The following is a 20,545-nucleotide window of genomic DNA, read 5'->3' on the forward strand; positions in this document are numbered from 1 at the left end:
AGGGGAAAAAAACAGCTATCAGAAGAAATGGACTGCTTTGGAGTTTAATGAAAACATGTTAAGGTAAAGGGAGTTAGAAATATACACAATGAAAGTGCTTATACTTTTCAATCCATCCCAAGGTAGGAACTGATCAGCTGTTTTTGGATGAACAACAGATCAACAGATGCCCCTCAACAGTTTAAGGGGGGAAAAAGATGAATTCTAACACACACACACACACACACACACACACACACTGCTAAATAATTGGACAACAGGCCAGCACTACTAAATATAATTTACTTAGAAACTTTCTTAGCTGATGACATTACATAGTCTGATATAAAAGAAATCAACAGGCTCAACGTTCATATAATTTACACTGAGAAGCTTACATTCCTGTCAAATAAATTATCAATGTGTACTCTAGACAGTTTCCCCAACTCTGTCTGCTCATACGTCTTGAAGAACTGAAAACTGCATACCTTTCTAAAGATTGGTCCTGATCATTAATTGTTTTAATTTTATAAAGCAGGTACTTGGAAAAGTATACAACTTACTTTGCATTTTATCATGCAATGTACTGATAGTAATTCTTATCTTACACAAGTTCCTTAAGAATAGAACCAGGTCTTACACGGGTCAGTATATGCTACAGCACACTAGTCAGCAAATACAAAAATAAAAAGTAAAACAAAACGCATCCTACCTCACATTGCCTGCCACTTCCCCAATAATGGTTGTTTGCCAGTAAGCTGCTTGCTGGGGTTACTGTATATTATACTTACCTAACTCTTTGTATTATCTAAAGCATAATTAGGCTAAGCAATTCCTAGGAACTTAAATAGGTAGTCTTGAACACAGTCTTGACTTTTTTATAAAGGCAGAAAGATGAGTTATATGGTTCTTTCTATGACTATCATTTTGAGGTAGTCTTTCATTCAAAACAAAATGTTGAGGGCCAGGAATAAGGATGTAGCTCAGCGTTAGAGGCTTGCCTAGCAAACACAAGAGTCTGAGTTCAATCTCCAGCACTGGAAAGAAAAATGTCTTTGAAAAACAAAATGTCTCTGAAGACATGCCAGGCCGCAGCTTTACGGCCGTTACCTAGAATGGCACGTGTAACCAGCTTCTCCATTCGGCCTCTTACAAATTCAGGCAGTGACAAGAAGAAAGGAGGTGGGGATGTTGAGGAGCTGTGGGTAGCATGTTCCTACACTAATTCAAAAATAAGAACAGGATTTTACCTACCAGAACTGTTAAGTGGCCCCATAATCTAAGTAACATAAGGGTCTCCTCAGACATCAAGAACTCATTTTGTTGTACTAAATAATAGATAATGGCATTTTTGACATCCCAAAGGAGCACAGAAACTCAACACTGTAAAAAAGAAATAAAGAGAAGCACGTCACATTGGCCATTACATTATCTGTATCTTCGGCTTTTCTTCTCCTTAAGAGTTTAGAGTAGCCTAAACTATCCAAGGGAATAGTTCTAAATGGAGTGAGAAACAAGAGGATTTCATAATCTTAAGATGAACAAACTAGATAATCAGCCTATGACTAACCAGAAGCTGGTTACAAACGTGCTTACCTTCTGAAAAGAACATAGTCTAAAGGCGAACTGCCCCAGGTAAAGCGCAGGTTGCATTTACACTGTATCTTAAACAAATCTGAGCTGTTGTCCTTATCTGTTTAAACAAGGATTGAAATCCTCAAATGAATAATATATCAGCAGTGTAAATCGGGTACTTAATTAAAGAAAAAAGCTTAGTAGGCTGCAGGGAAAGATTTGTTGACATGGTAAATTAAACAATATTATAGCAAAGGGCATCCTCCATTTGCTATTTTCTATCATTAGTCTACAAGATTCAAGTCAATCAACAGTAGTTACTGCTTATGCATAAGTGTAATTAGCACATTCTAAAGACTACTGCTTAAAGAGGTTGAAGTGAGCTAAATTGATGAGTGTGTGTGGTGTATATACACACATATGTGAGGGTGTCCTGGGCATGTGGATGCCAAAGGAGGGTATCAAGTATCCTGTTCTACCAATCTTTGCCTAATTTCTCTGATTATCTAAAGAGTCTCTCACTAAACCTGGAGCTACGCTGGTGGCCAAGTCCAAAAATTTGCCTGCCTCCATCTCCCACAGTGCTGACGTTATGTGCACCCACTTTTTCCTATTTAATGTGAATGTGGTGAATCCAAACTCAGGTCCTTGTGTCTGAACAAGCTCTCACCCCCTAAGCCATGTCTCCAGCCCTGAGCATAATTTTGACAAGATCAAAATTTTGACAAGGAATAAAAAAGAAGGGCAAACCCCTTTAAATATTAGACTCTGAAAGGATTGTGTCTAAGAAGTAAAGGTAAACCTACAGTATTTCAGTTCATAGGATCAGAAGCCCAATTTTAAATCATCTAAGTCCCTGAACAGGCTGAAATGATTTCAGATTGTCAGTTCCTCTCGCATAACCATTTACCAAAGCAAGAATAGACCTTTCTAGAGGTGACAATGCATTTCAAATGATCTCTATAACTTTTATATACAATACCTGGCATTGGATTACAAACAAACATGAAAAGATAAGACAATCTCAAAAATCACAAATTATAAAAGTACATCATCACCCACCTGCAGAGACACATGAAGACTAAAGTAGTAAAACTACAAGCAGAAATTTGGAAACTATAAGACATAATGGAATTCTAGAAATAAAAATCCAAAAAATAAAATTAAAACTCAGTAAGTGGAAGTGCTGCCTCTTATAAGGCCACCAAGAAACTGTTGCTCTTATCCTAACAACCAAGGCAAGGTAAATGCAACACAAAACTACGGCTGTCAGAAATGAGGGTGTAAAAAACTTAAATGAGCCGGGTAGTGGTGGCGCACACCTTTAATCCCAGCATTTGGAAGGCAGAGGCAGGTGGATCTTTGTGAGCTCGAGGCTAGCCTGGCCTACAAAGCAAGTCCAGTAAGGCTACACAGAGAAACCCTGTCTCAAAAAACCCAAAATAAATAAATAAACAAACAAACAACAACAAAAACAAAAAACAAAAAAACCTAAATGAACTAATTCCAATAAGACAGAGTATTTGAAGAGATCAGTCAAAAACTTAACACAGTTGATAAAAGTGTTCATCCTAGCCAAGCATGGTGGCACACACCTTTAATCCTAGCACTCGGAAGGCAGAAGGATCTCTGAGTTCGAGGCCAGCCTGGCCCACAGAGTGAGTTCCAGGACAGTGAGGGCTACCAAGAAAAACCCTATGGGGGTGAGGGGAATGTTCATCCAACAGCTACTAGAGGCCCAACAACACATAAATGCAAAGAAACCACAACTAGGAATATCAGAGTCAAATTTCTGGCAGTCACATTAAAGGGCAAATCTTATGGGAGGCTAATAGAGAGAGGCTAAGCATATTATTCAATAAGAAAAACTACACATATACCAGACTTCTCAACAGAAAGATGAAGTCCATCAAACAATAGAATGACATACTGTAATAGATGAAGAAAAAACAAAATGAAACACCATACAACTGCTAACAACATTCAGAATTAAATTACAATAAAAAAGTTTTGAGACAGACAAAAGCTAAGAGAATCCATCTCCAGCAAATCTAACTAAATAGTACAGGATATTCTCCAGGAAATAATCCCAGATAGAAGCTCAGACATGCAGAAAAATAAATGAGAAGTGTATGAGTAAATATAAATAAAAGATGACTTATTTAATAGCAGTAGTGTCTTATGGGACTGAAATTTTTAAAAAAACCAATATACAAAATAACAAAAATTGAAAGGGAAGGGCAAATTATTAAAATTTTACACTGTTCAAGAAATTATGTAAGTACAAGTTAAAGATTTTTTTTTTTTTAGAATCACTGAAATAAGCAGAAAAAAAAAAAGTGAAAACTGGCAGTTACAAGGAAGAAAAATGGCTAACTTAAAGTAATCACAAGAAAGAGGAAAAGAGGGCTGGAGAAATGGCTCAGCCTAGTAAAGAGTTTGCAGTGTAAACCTGGCAACCTGTATTTGATTCTCAAAACACACATGAAGGTGGAAGGAGAGAACCACAAAAGTTATACAGTAATTTCCATATATGCATCACAAACATCTGCAAAGACATCAAAACACACCACACACATACATAGATACAAATAATTTTTATAAAAGAGGAAATAACATACAATAGCAGGGGAATGTAAATAAAGATATCAAAGATTAAAGGCCAAATATATCAACTATTACATTAAATACTTGTGATCTAGTAAAAAGACAAAATGACTTTAAAAAAAAAAATACATTTAGCCACATACTATATATCTATATATCCAGCAAAACAAAAACAAAAAACCCAAGGCTATACAAAGTCTGAAAACAAATATAAATATTTAACACTAAAATAGAGGTGAGAGGAGCTGGAAAGATGGTTCAGCAGTTAAGAGTACTTGCTGCTATTTCAGAGGACCAGAATTTGGTTCCCAACACCCACATGGTGATTATAGCTACCTGTAACTTCAGTTAGAATCCAGCACCCTCTTCTGGTCTCTGTAGGCACTAGGCACCCATGTAGTGCACTTACATACACACAGACAAATCACATACACACATACACATAAATTAAAATAAATCTTATTTTTCAAAAGCTAGCTGACAAAGCTACATTAATAATTTCCTAACAATGCATTTACTCCCTAGAAAGACAATGTAAATTTGTTTGCATATGTTAATATAGTCTCTAAATATAGAAAGAAAAAGCCAAAACAATAAAGGGAGAAATCAAGTACCATTGAGAACGGGGGAGGAGGTGGGGATGTGGGAGTAGATTTTACCTTTGGAATTCCAGAAAGAAATTAAAGTACAAGCAATGAAAGAAGGAAACTTTTTCTACCCTGAAATAGGTTTACAAATGCAAAGGAAAAATACACTAAATACAGAGAAGCTACTTTATTTATGTATGATCATATTTCCACTTTAAATAAATATAACTTAAACTATCAGAGACAGATAGAGTGCACAAGAGCAAACAAAAGCATGAGTGCTAAGGGAAGAAGCCATTCCCCCTATCATTCAGGACCAGCATGTATAAGGTTAAACTTCAGGGATTAATAATAGCCACAAGCACTTATCTCCAACTTCTTTTCCCACACATATAACAGGTCAATCTTTAAAGATTATTGCTATGGTTTCACAGACTAACCACCTATCCATTACATAACAAATGGTATACTTTTATAATAAAAATGAACCTTTAAAAATTATTACAGGCGTGTGTAAACTTGTGACTTTGCAGCAGGACACTGTCATTACAAAATTCATGCTCTACTATATAACACTACTAACAACAAAAATATAATATCTAAAGAAGTTTATAATTTTTGCTTTGAATCTAATTTATCGTTGTTATAGGTCACAAGTTGGATATGCCTGTGTGGTGTCTCATGCCTACAATCCTAGCACAGGGAACACTGGGGTAGAAGGAATGCCAGGTTCAAGCATAGTTCGGGCTACAAAGTGAATCCCAAGTCAGATAGAGACTTTATCTCAAAAAAGAAGCAAACAAAAAGCAAGAAAGAATTAGTTTGTTGATCAATAATATTCTTGTTGCTTTTGCCTTCCTGGCCTTCATCTTACTCTCAACTCAGATACTGAAAAACTAGCTGACCACCCAGGACTAAACAAATGCTTATCCTCCTCCCTACAAAAACATTCACTTAACAGCCTAATTATACAAAGCCATCAGATAAAAAGGTAAGCCAAGTTACATCAGCATTATCTAACTTTCATGTCTTTTTTAGCTAACTTCTCAACCTAGTATAGAACACAACAAACAAGAATAACAGTTTATGTTTAATGGACAATTAAGATAAGCCAGGCTCTGTTCTAAACACGGATGTGTATCACCTCATATAATATCAACCTCAGCGAATCAAGGTGGGTGGTAAAAGTCATTATAATCGTCATTTAAAGTAAAGAATTACCCAGGATAGTCCTTGTAAGCTCCTCTCTCCTTGCCTAGCACTCTAACTCTGGGGCCAAGACTGTGACTATAGAGGTTAGAAGAAGAACCAACATTATTTTAGCACTACTCAATTTATTTATACAAATGTTTCTCAAAAAGCTAACTGTAGGTGAAACAGAACTTTATGTGTTACCCAGTTCTTATTTTAGGTACATAGCTTTGGTACCAGTATCCCTGCAAACACAGCACATTTCCTTTCTTTGTAAACCCAACTATGGGTATGTTCCTAAATATTCACTCGAGTCTGGGTGTTGTTGTTGTTGTTGTTGTTGTTGTTGTTGTTTTTCCTCTTTCTTAGTAGATCTAGTCTCATGACATGAACTATGATAATCGTTATCTAATAACTCCTGAATTTATATGTCCAGCCCATACCTCTGACCAGATTCCAATTCCACAATACAATTACAAACACATTCTGCTGACATTTTAGGCTCCAAGTGTCCAAAATGGAAATTATGCCCTGCCCCTCTATATTAGTTCATTTCATTTCATGATGATGAAATACCTGAAGCTAGGTGGCTTATAAAGAACAGTTTATTTAGCTAACAGATTAGTGCTGACTGTAGCAAAGACTTCTTTGCTACATCACATCATGGTGGGTGGCAACACTAAAAACCCAGAAGAGGGAACCCTCATTTCCTTAGTAACAAGCATACATACAGCTTTACCACTGAACTAAAAACGCAGAGGGGTGGGGCGAGGGGAGGAAGAAAGTGTAAACAAATAACAGACAATTTTCAGACACAATATAAATCTCATCAATTAAAACCCAAGAAGGTGCCAATTCTATTAGTAAATGTAAAGATAAGGGCTGAGAAGATAGTTCGGTAGGTAAAGCACTTGTTGTGCAAGCATTATGGACCTGAGCTTAAATCCTGAAAAACCAACACAAAGCCACAGGGGTAGTAATGAGCATCTGTAATCCCAGGGCTCCTAAGGCAATGTGGAAACAAGACACAAGAACCCCAAGAATCTCGCAGCCAGCCTGCTTGGCATACAGAGCTGCAGCCAACAGAGAGACCCTGCACCGACCGGGCAAGCCAGCCGAGGAAGACCAACCCCTGAGGCTGTCCCCTGGCATCCACACAAGGGCCATGGCACACACGTAGCAGCACTCACATATATCATACAAAATAAATTTTTATCTGTCAAGTTGGTAAAAACTATCAAGTCTAGACATAATAATTTATGGGCAAGGGTGTGGAGAAACAGACACTCTCGTTTGTTGTAAGGAATCGTCTTTTAGGAAAATGATTTGCAAATAACTACCAAAAATTAATACATAGACACATATACATAATCAAAGATAATTTTCAAATTAATATAAATGTCTTATCTTATAGTTCCACAAGAGCATACACATCTATAAAATGTGGGCTCATTCTATCATTTGCTAGGAATCCAAAATTTGGGAGCATCAGAAGACAACTGGTTAAATAGTCTATATCAACAAGATACCTTATGGCTATCAAACAACTGTGGTACATTTACAAACACCCATGTAGAAAGAGGTCCCAAAACAAGTTGATTAACTGGTATGTACATCATAATCAAACCTATTTTGTTACAGATGTGCTGCTTAAGTACTTAATTATACATATACAACATAAAATCTGTATTATTAAAAGTGATTACCTCTGAAGACAGGTCTGGAGTATGATTTCACATCTTATACATTTATTCAAATTTTTATAATTTAAAAAAATTATGTTAAATCAACAATTAATTTTACACAAAAATTAAAATTCCAATTAGCAACCAGGTTTAGCAGTGCTGTCCAAAAGGGTAAATGCCATGGCCAGAGGAATAAGACCAACAGAGAAAAAAAACAAGACCTCACTTCTGCTCAGCCATGGATTCGGAAACTAGATTATCCTGTTTGTCCAAAGTGCTTATATTAAAGGTGTGTTCAAAAGGGAGACTCTGGGACTGAGAAACTTGCTTGATGCATGGTCTCCAACGAGTCCCTTATTCCTCTCCTTCAGTTACATTAAGATGCATAAAAGTTGAGTTCTATAGTTCTGGTGCTATTAATAAAGGAGGTCATCATCAAAACATTTCTGTACACAGACCCTTGAACATATCTACAAACTTAAAACTAAAAGTCCTACTCAAATTTCAAAAGTTTTCAAGGATTAACCAGCAAGATCCTCAAATTTTAGTTACTGTATTTACTTATAAATTTAAAAGTCCATATAAAACTTAAAATGTATTACTCTGTTCCTGAATTGTTAACTATAATGATATTTTGTTAACTATACCTTATATATGAAAATACACTGCTTTTTTAATTCATTCATTCTGCAACAGAAAAACCAACACTCCCTATTCCATTTTTATACAGCATCATTTTTAAAATTCACTGTGCTCAGGAATCCTCTCTAAGTTTTTTACCAACTACTGTCAACTAATAAATCAGTCCTGAAAAAAAAAATCTTTCTCCAGGTTTACAAAAGAAAGGCTCAGGCTGTAGCTGGGTGGCAAGAATACTTGGCCAGCATCCAATCTGCAAAGCCACAAGCTTCCAGCTCTAGCAGCACACTTGCTTACACACACAAGTACACACAGAAACACAGGATCTATACAGAAGTACACAATCCAAGCTGGGTGAGGTGGTTCACATCTGTAATCCCAGCACTCGAGGAGGCAGAGGCAGGCAGATGTCTGTGAGTTTGAGGCTAGCCTGGTCTACAAAGCAAGTCCAGGATATCCAAGGCTACACAGAGAAATCCTGTCTCAAAAAACAAAAACAAAAAACAAAAAACAAAGGAAAGCACATACACACACACACACACACACACACACACACACACACACACACACAATCTAGAAGATACTGTTTAATAGTTGAACTCCTTTAGGTGACTTTATTATGGCATCTTCATATATGCACATCTTCCAGGAATCAGTCTGAGGAAATGAAAAATAATTCACTCTTGACAGATCTTGTCTACTGGCTCCATAAACTAAGCAGGACTACTCTAAAGATCCAGATCCAGTTTTGAAGGAAAGCAGCACTGTTACTTGATCAGCACTGACAGGATTCCAGAATGCTTTCCACCTATAGCAGTAATGGTGTTTGCTCCAAGTCAAGTTACCTATTAGCTGTCTTATCTCAGCCATTAGACTCAAGGCTTCCTGAGGACAGAAAACACATCCATTTCACCTTAACTCTCTATCTCCAAAGGGTTGTAGCTTTATGATTAGCCCTCAAAGATACATGTTAGCAGTGAGTCAAAATCATTTAAACCTTTAGCTCTGGCAGTAGAACTGTCTGACTGAAATTTAAGTCTTGCTGGACTGGGTGGTAGTAGTGTGCACCTTTAATCCCAATACTTGGGAGGCAGAGGTAAGTGGATCTCTCAGCTCGAGGCCAGCCTGGTCTACAGAGTGAGTGTCAGAACAGCCAGAAAGCCATTTTAAAGGTTATTTCTAATGGTAATTTAAAGAAGAAAAGTTAAAAACTTATAATCTTAATTGCAGACTACCCAGATGATAAGTCCTTATGAAGAATTATTCAAATACTGATTTCACTACAACAAAACCTATAAACTAGACATGGTGGCACATGCATGTCTGTAATTCCAGCAACTTGGAAGCCTGGGCAAAGCATCACAAGCTTGAGACTAGTCTAGGCTGCATAAAGAAACCCTGTCTCAAAAACTAAATGAACATAAAACCACCACATCCTTAGAAAAAGAAGCAAAACCTGCTCATTCCAGCCAGCTCTATGGCCTTGTTGATTTACTTTACACTCCATGCACCTTCCAAGCCTGGGAGTAAGCAGTTTTTATTTCTGGTAATACTATAACTTAAACTGCTTCACTACTTAACATTTAAGTTCTGTTTCATGAACTCGGCCCAGAAGCTATTTTTACACATACAAAACGAAATCACACACAATCACTTACAAGCAATGAAAAGATTTTCCCAATCATACCTGACTTCAGACTAGGAAGAGATACATAATTAAAATAAGTCGTCTTAGAGAATGACCAAAGGTTAATTTTCACATCCAATCCAGAAACCACCAGTTTTCAAATACAAGAACTACATAAAGGTCCTTCAGCTGGCGCGACGCCACTGCTCAGGTTCATGCTGCAGACCAAGAGCAGAAGTGCTGGGCAGAAGGAGGAGTCTTCAGATTATCTATTAACTAGCTCCACCCTTCAGCTAGCAGACGAAACAAAGACTATGGTATCTGCGATTAAAATGTTAAAAATTAGTACAAAATATTTACAGTCAAAGCAAAAAACATCTTGGAAAAGTTGTAAATGTTTTAGTCAATGGTTTTTTGTTTTGTTTGTATTACTGTGGTACTTGGGGGGTTAGCTCGGGATCTTCAGCTCCAACAGCGGATGCTTAAGTGACAGCATTCCTAATGTTCTACAGTGAGTGAAACCCTGACTTCATTTCTTTTCCTGAGTCCATGATTAAATGCCCTGACAAAACAACTTCCTGGAGAAAGGGTTTACTTTGGCTCACAGTTCAAAGGTGCAGTCCATCATGGCAAAGAATTCAAGTGGTAGGATTTTGATGCAGCTGATCACATGACATCCATAATCAGGAGGAGAATGAATGCACAGTGGTGCTTAGTTCCCTTTTTCTACCCACACAGTCTAGGATCCCAGCCAAGGAATGGCACCATCCACATTAACACTATCATAAACCCTGACCCTACACATACACAAAAATGATCTGTTTATCAGTAATTTCATGTTCTAGAAGGGAAAGACCACATGCAGAAAAATAATTAACACACACCTCTATTACAGTAAATCAGTGAAAGTATCTTCAATATTCATAATAGGAGAATATATAGCTGGCAGAATACAGAACAGTAAAGACAGGCAAACACCTGCATTTGAACGCCAACTTTTCCAGATAGTAGCTCTGTAATCTTTCACAATGCGCTTAAAATTTAAGGCTCAGTTTTCTTATCTGTAAAATGGAGAAATTTTGAATACAAAAAAATGCAGGTAAGATGGATTGGTGCACTGCCTCAAACTAACACTATTATTGGCCATTACTAGTATTCTATTCATTTCCCGAAATACACAGACATTTCAGACAACAGTTATGAGAAATTCTGTGCACACTAATATGAAATATCTCCAACAGTGAGATTAAAAGAATACACATTGGAAAAAACAACATATACTATATAAAATATAATATATAGGTTGTATGACTCGGCTTATGTGTAAAAAAGAATATATATACATTTATTTGCACATCTAAGAAAGAATTTTACATTGTTGCTCATGGATTAAAAATGAGATTTAAGTAATAAAAGTAAGTAATAACACTTACTTTATAATTCTACATAGTTAACTGCAAACTAACATGTATTTTTAAAAATAAAATGATTTAAAGATGTGACAAAAAAGAAACATTATATTCAGGGAAAACATCCAAAGTTATACACTGCTCACAGTAATGACATAAAAGAATAAGCCATGTAGTAGGCAGCAATTACAAAGAAATATAACAGTATTATACTAATGAGTCTGAAGGAATCTTCTTGGTCTCATATACAGATGTTTTTTAATGAAAACACTTTCTTGTAAATTAATCCAAAATTTGGCCCGTATTTTAAAATCATGTATCAGATGATGGTGTTCCAGCTAAATCCAACTCATCTCACTAGCTCTCCAGCTGGTACACGAGGCACGGCCCCTACTGTTCCCGGGTATGTGTGCAATGTAGTCTTGCACCCACACTCACCAAGGACATGGAAATCACTTATCAAAGTATATGGGGGGAAAGACACAGAGCCTCAACAAAAGAAATGTATTGATGTTACCCCAATGTTATTTCTTGATGTAAGGAAAATATAGAAGTCAAAACTAACAATAATCGATTAAGACAAATGAAAATGCTTTCAAATAATGAACTCAGCAGGGTAGGGGGTGGCGTGACTAGAAAGATGGCACAGCAGTTAAGAGCATGTATTTACTGTAGGGCCCAAACTTGATTCCCAGTACCCACGTTGAGCAGCTCACATCTGCTAGTTCCTGGGGATTCAATGCAGTCTTCTGGCCTCTACAGACAATCATAATAGCACACACGCACACATACACACACATACACAAAACACACAATCTCAAAAAATAACAACTAAATCATACTTCTATTTCTAAAGCTAAAAAAGGAAATATTAAAACTATTCTACACAAATACAATAAGAGTTTATAAGCAACTTTTCTACTCATTTACCTGGCAATCCAGTTAAGTAGAAAAGGTATTGTTTTTGCCTGCCTGTAGCCCCCTAAATCCCTGCCCCCACATGATGTATTAATTTTCAAATAATTTGCTAGGGAGCACATTTCTTATCTTGTATTCACATTCACCCCAGGAATATATGACCTCCTTCTGCACATCATCCTAACAGATAGAGCAGAACATCGTCTTTTTTATGAACGACTCAGGCAAAGTCAATCATCCTTCCAAACATGACAAAACTGATAAATACTAAGATGCCAGCATATCTAAGAGGATGATGGAGTTCATAAAAGGGTCAGAAAATCCATAAAGAGTGGCTGAAGAGTGGTGGGGAGAGAATGGAATAACTGTCACACATACATATCCCACACAAGCATCTGTTACCAAACACATAAAGGAATTACATTATTCTCTATGGCCCAGGAGTTCAAAAACAGTGGACACAACTCAACAAACACATACTGGTTACCCAGTATCCTAACTGCTTTCTATTACTGTGATAAGCACCATAACCAAAAGCAACTTGGGAGAAAAGGATTAATTTCATCTTACAACTTCCAGGTCATAATCTATCACTTAGAGAAGTCAGGACAACAACTCAAGGCAGGAACCTGGAGTCAGAAACTGATGCAGAGACTATGGAGGCATGCTGCTTACTGGCTTACTCCTCATGGCTTGCTCAGCCAGCTTTACTATATGAGAAAATGTCCCCACATATCTGCCTACAGGCCAATCTGATGCAAGCGTTTTTCTCAACTGAGGTTTCCTTTTTCCAGGTGACTCTAGCTTGTGTCAAGTTAACAACAACCTAACCAGCACATCTTGTCCAACTGATGCTTTAGGTCTATCAGGGACATAAAGGAGAATAAGACAAGTAGCAATCCTCAAGAAGTTACGACTATCAAAGGTGACAAGAAAATAAGTAATACAAGACGAAAAGATTTTCTGATGGGTTTTTGTCTTTGTTTTAATGCTACAGGAACACAGAGAACGACAACCAGTAACTCTCTGGGGGAGAAGCCAAAAGAAAAAGTTTCTGATAAGACAGCAGTTTAAAAAAAAAAAAAAGTGGGATGTAGCTTTAACAGGGAAAAAAGAACAGAATGTCCAAAGGCCTGAAGGCACAAAGCTCTGCCTAGGAAAACAAAAGGTACATATAAGAGTGATGCGAGGAGACTAATTTAAACTGGGGCTGGTGAGGATTGCTAAAGATCACACAAGATCTCACGATCTCTATCCCAAGGTGTTTAGAGCATGAAACTATGGGATGCTCATTAATAAGACATTTTAAGTGGGAGTTCTACACTTAGAAATGTCTTTCAGAAAGATCATCCCAATAGGAAGGCACATCTAGAAGGTAACAGTTGAGGCAAAGAAATTTAATGCAGTGCTACTACTGCTGGTTTAGATGTGGAAAAAGATGAAAAGGCACAGACAGAAGAAATCCCTAGGAGGTACATATCAAACAGAATAAGGATTTCTTCATCTTAATTCGGGAGGGTGGATGGAAATGATGGCTACGACCAGTGACATAAGACAAATCTATGCAATCATATTAACGATGTCCAGGCCAGAGACTGGTTCACTGCCATTGAGAAAAGGGGATGGAAGAAGAGGAGGAAAGAGGGGCAAAGGTTGAGTCTCGCTTTGGACCTGTATCAATAAAGCTACCATGTGGTGAGTGAAGGGAGGATATAGGAGAGTCATTAGGGTACTGGCAAAAATCAGAAAAAAAGAGAGAATGGGACAAACATTAGAAATCAGGATTTAAGTGAGTAAAAGAAAAATGTGAAATATAAATGAAGAAGCCATGAGAAAGAGCAAACACTTAGTTAAGTAATACAGATTGATGCTGATGAAGGCAAGGAAGAGCTAAAATTCAAGAGTGGGAGAATGAACACCACGCTAAATGTAAGGCAAGGTTTTCTAACAGACTGTATTAAAAACAGAAACAGATCACCTTATGAGGTAATGTGTCAGATCAAGTAAATGCCTGTCAAAATGTGTGAGGTCCTCCATGAAGAATGTCAACCGAGAACATTTACAATTCACAAGGTGCTCAGTCAATTCATCTTCCCCAAGGATCACTACAAACCTTTTCAGTAAACAGCCCTCCCGTCCTAAAACCTGACTGTGTGCTTACTCACTTGGAATCCTTCACTACTGCTAACTATTTTCTATCATAATCCCTTCATTTGCTTTTTTCTCTTCTTCCATATGTCCAAATGGCTACCCTAAGATGGTAAAACCCTCCCAATTGTCTATTTTTCTCTATTTACTACTGAACATCATCATTCTCCTACCAAAAGAAGTTTATAATTCTTCAAAAACAAGTAAATAAATAAAATATTAACAAATGAGATCTGATTTATAGACAGCTTAAGCCATCACCTGCTTACTCGGTCTCCATCCCCTTCATCTCTTCCATGACAAACAGATCAGCCCCTGCTGATTGAAGTGATTTTTTTTTTAAACTTTCGTAATGAGACAGAAGGTTAACAGAAAATATTTTGGAAGGAGAATAAGAAGGCCTATGAGGGAGAATCAGACCTGTGCTCTGGATTCTACTGCACCACTAATTAGTCATGAGCCTTCTAACCTCTACCCCATCAGCACCTGCGATCTGAGAAACCCTGACACTGGCCAGGTAAATCACTCCAGCACACACTTTCTCAAAGTCTATTCTCCTTTGCAGTGCTTATCACAATCACTTAACTATATAATTAGTAGTTGAGTAGCTATCTTCCCTACCTACGCACCGGGCTGCAAACTCCATAAAGGCAGAGAGCAATGCTTTGCACCTCCATCACTGCAAACTAAAAACCCACTAATTGAATTAACGTTAAAAAATAGATGTTAAGAGCCCTTCCTAAGAAACTGCTTACATTATTTTTTAACATAATAAAATGACCGGCACACTGGGCCCCCAAGTCTGAGGAAATGCATTCATTCTCCAAGACCCATATGCTAAAAAGAGAAAAAGTCTCCTCCAAAGTTTTCCTCTGACCACCATACACATGCCATGGCACAGGCACAAACATACATGCACACTAGGCAGACAGACAGACGGATGGATGGATGGATGATAGATAAAATGTAAAAACAAATTTCTAACGTTCAGCATTGTTTTGGCTTATTTTACTCTTAAAAGTTACTGGCAAAACATTAAACATAAGCTCCAGCTATGACTTCAAATAGATACATAGTGAACTATATATAAACTTACATATGAAATTAAGAAATGAAGAGGAACTTATTTTCTAAAATCGGTACATTTCTCTTTCCCATGCCCATGAAAAGAAACTATTCAGTTATTTACTTCGGGTCTGAAAACTGTGCCCAAAACTTTGTACAAGATCAGTGTACAAGCACGTATCACAAGACCAATGGTCTTAATTTAACATTAACACTGTTTGCTAAGCTGTTTAGATAATACATACTATTGTAGGTTTAAAACTGTTCTTTTAACACAGGCAAGTCATGACCTCAATATTTATACACATAAGATGCAAAATTCCAAAGTTTATCAGCCAAGCCACATTGCAACGTGATTTTAATGATTTCATAAGAAGCAAAGACGTTTTTGGTTTAGCAATTACAAGGCGCCATTGCACCTAATCGGGTGACCCTCTTGTGTAAAACTTTAAATATCATCAAAGTAAGTGAAAGTTCCGTCAAGCTGTACGGCACACACCACCTTAGGCAAACAAGGCTGGCAAAGCACAGAGCAATTTGCCCTTCAAGTACCGAGTGAGTCCTGCTCTTCAACTACCAGAAGGTTGGCAATGTGTTAACTGGCCCCCGTAAATAAGTAAGGGTGCAGGTAACTCCAGTAATGCATGAAACACACACAGAGAGATGTTGAAAATGTGTGTATATACCGCCACTTAGAGACAAACAAGATTTTAAAAATCCAATGCCTGAAATTTTTCGTAAGTTGAAGGTGGGTAACATTGAAATACAGTTAAATTCCCAGTAAAGAGGCGTTTCATAACGGAAGCACTACTCGACAGAGTCACTTGGAGCCGCTCTCCAAGGCGTCCGCATGGCTAAGTCAACACCCCGGATCATGCGGGGGCAAGTATATCTATCTATCCCCTTGGCACCGCCGCTCCCTCAGACTCAGGCTCCAATCACCGAGAGAAGAGTCTCTCGAGAACCCACAGCGCTCCCCTAGACTTCAGAAGCTGGGCAACCCGCGGCCAGGCAAAAAAAAAAAAAAAAAAAAAAAAAAAAAAAAAAAAAGAATTCAAGCCCCTTCCTGCATCCCTTCCTGAAAATTAATGAATTGGCCGTACGATTGTTTATTTAATGAGGTGTGTAGTGGCCTCTACTGGTGCTTGTGTGAGCACAAGAATGTCCCACTCTTACAAGTGGGATGAGCCTGGGGGAGGGGAAAGAGGCGAGGGGTGAACCTGCCTCCCGGTACAAAGCCCAGAACCGGACCCCAGAGCTCAGGGCCGGAGCCCCGGAGCCGCCCCTCCCCCGACAGAACCCCCTCCTGCCCGGCCCGCTTTCAGCCACGCGAGACCCTTTTTTCTCCAGCAACGGGAGCCGAGGCGGAGAAGTTCCCGCACGTTCCCCTCTGTATACTAAACAACAACAACACACACGTCCAAAAAATAAAATTAAAAACCAACCCACCGCAGCGGCCCCCGGGAGTCGGTGCCGCGCCCGCCCCAGCCCCCACGGCGTCCCGGGCCCGGCCCCCGCTTACCTGCGGACTGCGGAGGGGAGCCGCTCCTCACGGCCGCGGCGCCGGACGCCGGGCGCCCGAGCAGCAGCAGCAGCAACAGCAGCGGCGGCGGCGGCGGGCAGCAGCGCCGGGAGAAAGAGGTGCCGAGGAGTCGCCGGGCTTCGCGCTCCGCCGCCATCTCTGCCCCACGAGCCGCGGCGGCGACAGCGCCGCGGAGGAGCGCTCGCGCCCTTCCCTCAGCGCGCCTCAGCCGGTCCCCGCGCCGCAGGCTCGGCTCCAGCCCGGCCCGGCCCGGCCCGCGCGGCCCCCTCGCGCGCGCAGGGGGTGGGGTGGGGTGGGGGAAAGACTCCGGGCGCCTCCCTCCTGCAGCGGGGCGGGGAGGAGAGCAGAGAAGGGGAGTCAGTACATTCCGAGCGAGAGCTGCGAGGGGTGGGGGGGTGGCTCGGTCTCTCCAGGTTCCAGGCGCCGCCACCCGCCGCCGACTCGGGATCCTTACGGTAGAGCGAGGGGGGCGGAGACCACGGGGTAGGGGGCGGGCGCCGGAGCGCGCCGTGCCGCGCACGCGCACAGCCGCGCACGCGCGCCTTTCCCCCCCCCCCCCCCCCGCCCACTCCCCCCTTCCCGGCGAGCACCCTCTTCGCGCCCTGCGGCCTGCCGGGCTCCAATCCCGGCGGTCGCTTCGCAGGCAGCCGCGGCGGTGGAGCCGAGTTGGCGCAGGGGCAGGCGGCGGGCCGGCTCCCCTCCCCCGCTGCTCTCCGGAGACGGGCACGGGCGCGGGGTGTGCGCGCGGCGGGCGCTGCTGCTGGCGTCAGGGAAACCCGGGAGAAGCGATCCGCCTCCTCTCCTCCCGCCTCCCGTTCCTAACCTTAAGGAGAGAGGTTTCCCCCCCACCCCTCACCTCCGAGGTCGGCTTCAAAGGGAACGGAGACCTGAGGCAGAGCCGTGCGGACGCCCGGGCTGCCCACGGAGGCCGCGAGCCTGCCCGCACCTCTCTGCCCCGAGCCTCTATTATAGGGCCTCAGAGGAAACCGAATGGCCTCCGGGAGGAAACCTGGGTGCGCAGAGGGTCGGCGCACGGATTTATGTGCTCGCCAAAAACAATAGCGGGCCGCCCGGCTCTGGCTGAGGACCTGGCGCGGTTCCCGTGGGAGGGAGGGCGGGGGGCCGGCCACGCTGCGCCGACCTCCAGCTTCCTCTCGGGTGGTACCCGGCTCGCCTGGATCACGGAGCCCCGCGTCCCCACCGTGACACTCGGCCCTGGCTCAGACAAAGGTGCGGGGAGTCCACTCCGTCGCGTGCCCAGCCCGGGACCCAACCCCGTGACTCTCCCCGGGGCTAAAGCTCGGCAGTGAACTGCAGCCTATTACCTAGGCCTAGGACGATCACTTTGCATTTCTGTACCTGGGAATCCAAGCGTCTTTGGACATAGTCCCACAGCACGCAGGAATTGGTTTTTCAACCACCTAGTATTACTGAGGATCGAGCTACCCAAAGTTAGGAGAAAACAGCCTGTAGCCCACTGCTGTCGAGAGTGCCCATACTGTTCCCAGCTGGATCTTAGTCATTCATGTTGGGTTGTTAATTGGAATTGGATTTGTATTCGACCTTCTGCTTACGTATGAGATGCGTTGTATCCAGCTAGAAAGACTATTTCTTTTTCTAACACCCCATACACACACCATGCCTTTCTCACTCTAATCACTTCGTATTTTATTTTATTCCAAAGTTCCAAAATAAACAATGTAAGACATGGATTGACATGGGGAATACAGAGCTAAGAAACCTCATTAAAACAGTGAAATTAGGAGCCCTTCTTTCTTCCAGTTCTTTGAAACAATTGGCTTAAAAGAGCAAACACTCGCTTATTGTTTTCCACTAGGGAAACCATTTAAATATCTTGTTTTGGTTAGAGTTATTAACCAGAGAAAATATTTCCTAAATACCCCTGATGACCTGTTAAATTAGAAATAGATTACCTCCCAATTACTTCACAAGTATTTGCTTAATTAACCTTTAATAATCACATCGTTATTCAGTTTTCAGAGATAATTGATGAGGAAGGCTCTTTGGAAACTATAAATTGCCTTGCAAATGTTAATTTTTGGCTAAGACAGGGTTTTTTCATTATATTAAAATAATGTATAATGTGACTTCTAAAAATGAAGCTTACGTTTATCTCCAATCTTGAAAAAAATTAAGAGTTAGAGCTAATAAAATAGCACACTGATTTTCATATGTGACTTCTGTGAACCATCTCATTAATTTATCAGCCTACTGTGTATATTGAGTTTATATTAAAAAGTTTAAAGCACTTTCTGTAAAATGGAATGATTAAATCGTATATTTCTCACTTGTGATTAAATCGAAATTTTCATAAAAGCCACTCTATAATAAACCATTAATAGATGAGCTACAGATTAAAAAAAAAAAAGGTACAGCTTCTAAATCAATTCGAGAGTAAGACTGTAAAATAACCCAGGCTTATACTTCAACTCAGATCCTTTACTCCATTTCAGTGGTAATGTCATCCTTGACAGCGCTTTCTCTCAGAGTCATCATTCGGAGTCCTTAACCTGCCCTCTTTAATAAGGCACATCTGAGAAAAGGGTCTTCCGGCATCTCATTCATCCCTCACACTCTAGGACAAACCTTTCCACAAATACCTAAGTCCACACCTATGCTTCTTAGCAACATGTCTTTATGAATGTCTGAGCTACAAATCCATGATGAGATATTAAGCTGCTGCTGAAATGAACATTTTTTTTTTTCATTCCAGCAAAGTTAGAAAAATGAGGCCCATGTTCAAGGAGTGGTGCACAAAGAAGCCGTAGAGCAAAGAAAACAGAGTTGCCATTGTATGCTAGTATAAGTTACCGAAGGGCAGGCCAAAAATAACTAAACCAAATATTCTTGTGAAATGGATTCTAAGTATGTTTTGATACACAAAGCAAATGAAAATCTTAAGTCCTATGAATTGAAAACTTGGTAGGAATCTTACTCTCTGAAGTAGAAAGATTCTTTTTTTTTTTTTTTTCAGCATCAGGGAGGAAAGAATTCAGTGCTTGAATGACTTCAAGTGACAAAAATCTGCTACTCCTTCCCTGGCTGTGTCTCAGTGTCTGAGGAGAAGAAGGCTAGCCCCTAACTAAAGAGGTCCAGGAGAGAACACAGCACAACCACACAGCACATCTCAGCTAGAACTTACCCACGTCTTCAGAGCAAGACCAACTTATGCACAGACACAGATATTTTTACATTTTCCCTTTATATTCCACTAGGTAAGGTTTGGTTTGTTTGTTTTGTTTTTTCCTCACCTCTTCTCTTTCAAAGGAAGCCATCTCTGATTAATTCTAGTTATGGAATATAGGTACTCCTTAAGGACAAACCAACACAGTATTAATTTTGCTTATTTCATGTGATTTAGTCAATCACATATCTTTAATCCAAGAACTTTGGTTGGTTGGTTGGTTGGTTGGTTTTTTGAGACAGGGTTTCTCTGTGTATCCCTGGCTGTCCTAGAACTCACTTTGTAGACCCGGCTGGCCTCGAACTCACCGTGATCCCGCCTGCCTCTGCCTCCCGAGTGCTGGGATTAAAGGTGTGCGCCACCAAGC

General features: G+C 40.4%; 1 protein-coding gene across 12 annotated transcripts in view; it reads right to left on the reverse strand.

The window, feature by feature from the left end:
• Positions 1-19,212, reverse strand: part of NEO1 (neogenin 1) — a 156,179-nt gene extending 136,967 nt beyond the window's left edge. For 11 of the 12 annotated variants that reach the window (XM_084782364.1, XM_084782363.1, XM_084782356.1 and 8 more), the window contains exon 1: positions 16,953-17,421. In XM_084782364.1, coding sequence (XP_084638490.1) covers positions 16,953-17,109 — 157 coding nt within the window. In that variant the 5' untranslated portion in view covers positions 17,110-17,421. Of the gene's footprint in view, positions 1-16,952; positions 17,422-17,829 lie in introns of those variants that run through there. The other variant, XM_084782358.1, reaches the window with a different exon arrangement.
• Positions 19,213-20,545: the final 1,333 nt, after the last annotated feature.

This window comes from Acomys minous (genome assembly GCF_964271855.1).
Source record: "Acomys minous genome assembly, chromosome: 5".
NCBI classification, from domain to species: Eukaryota; Metazoa; Chordata; class Mammalia; order Rodentia; family Muridae; genus Acomys; species Acomys minous.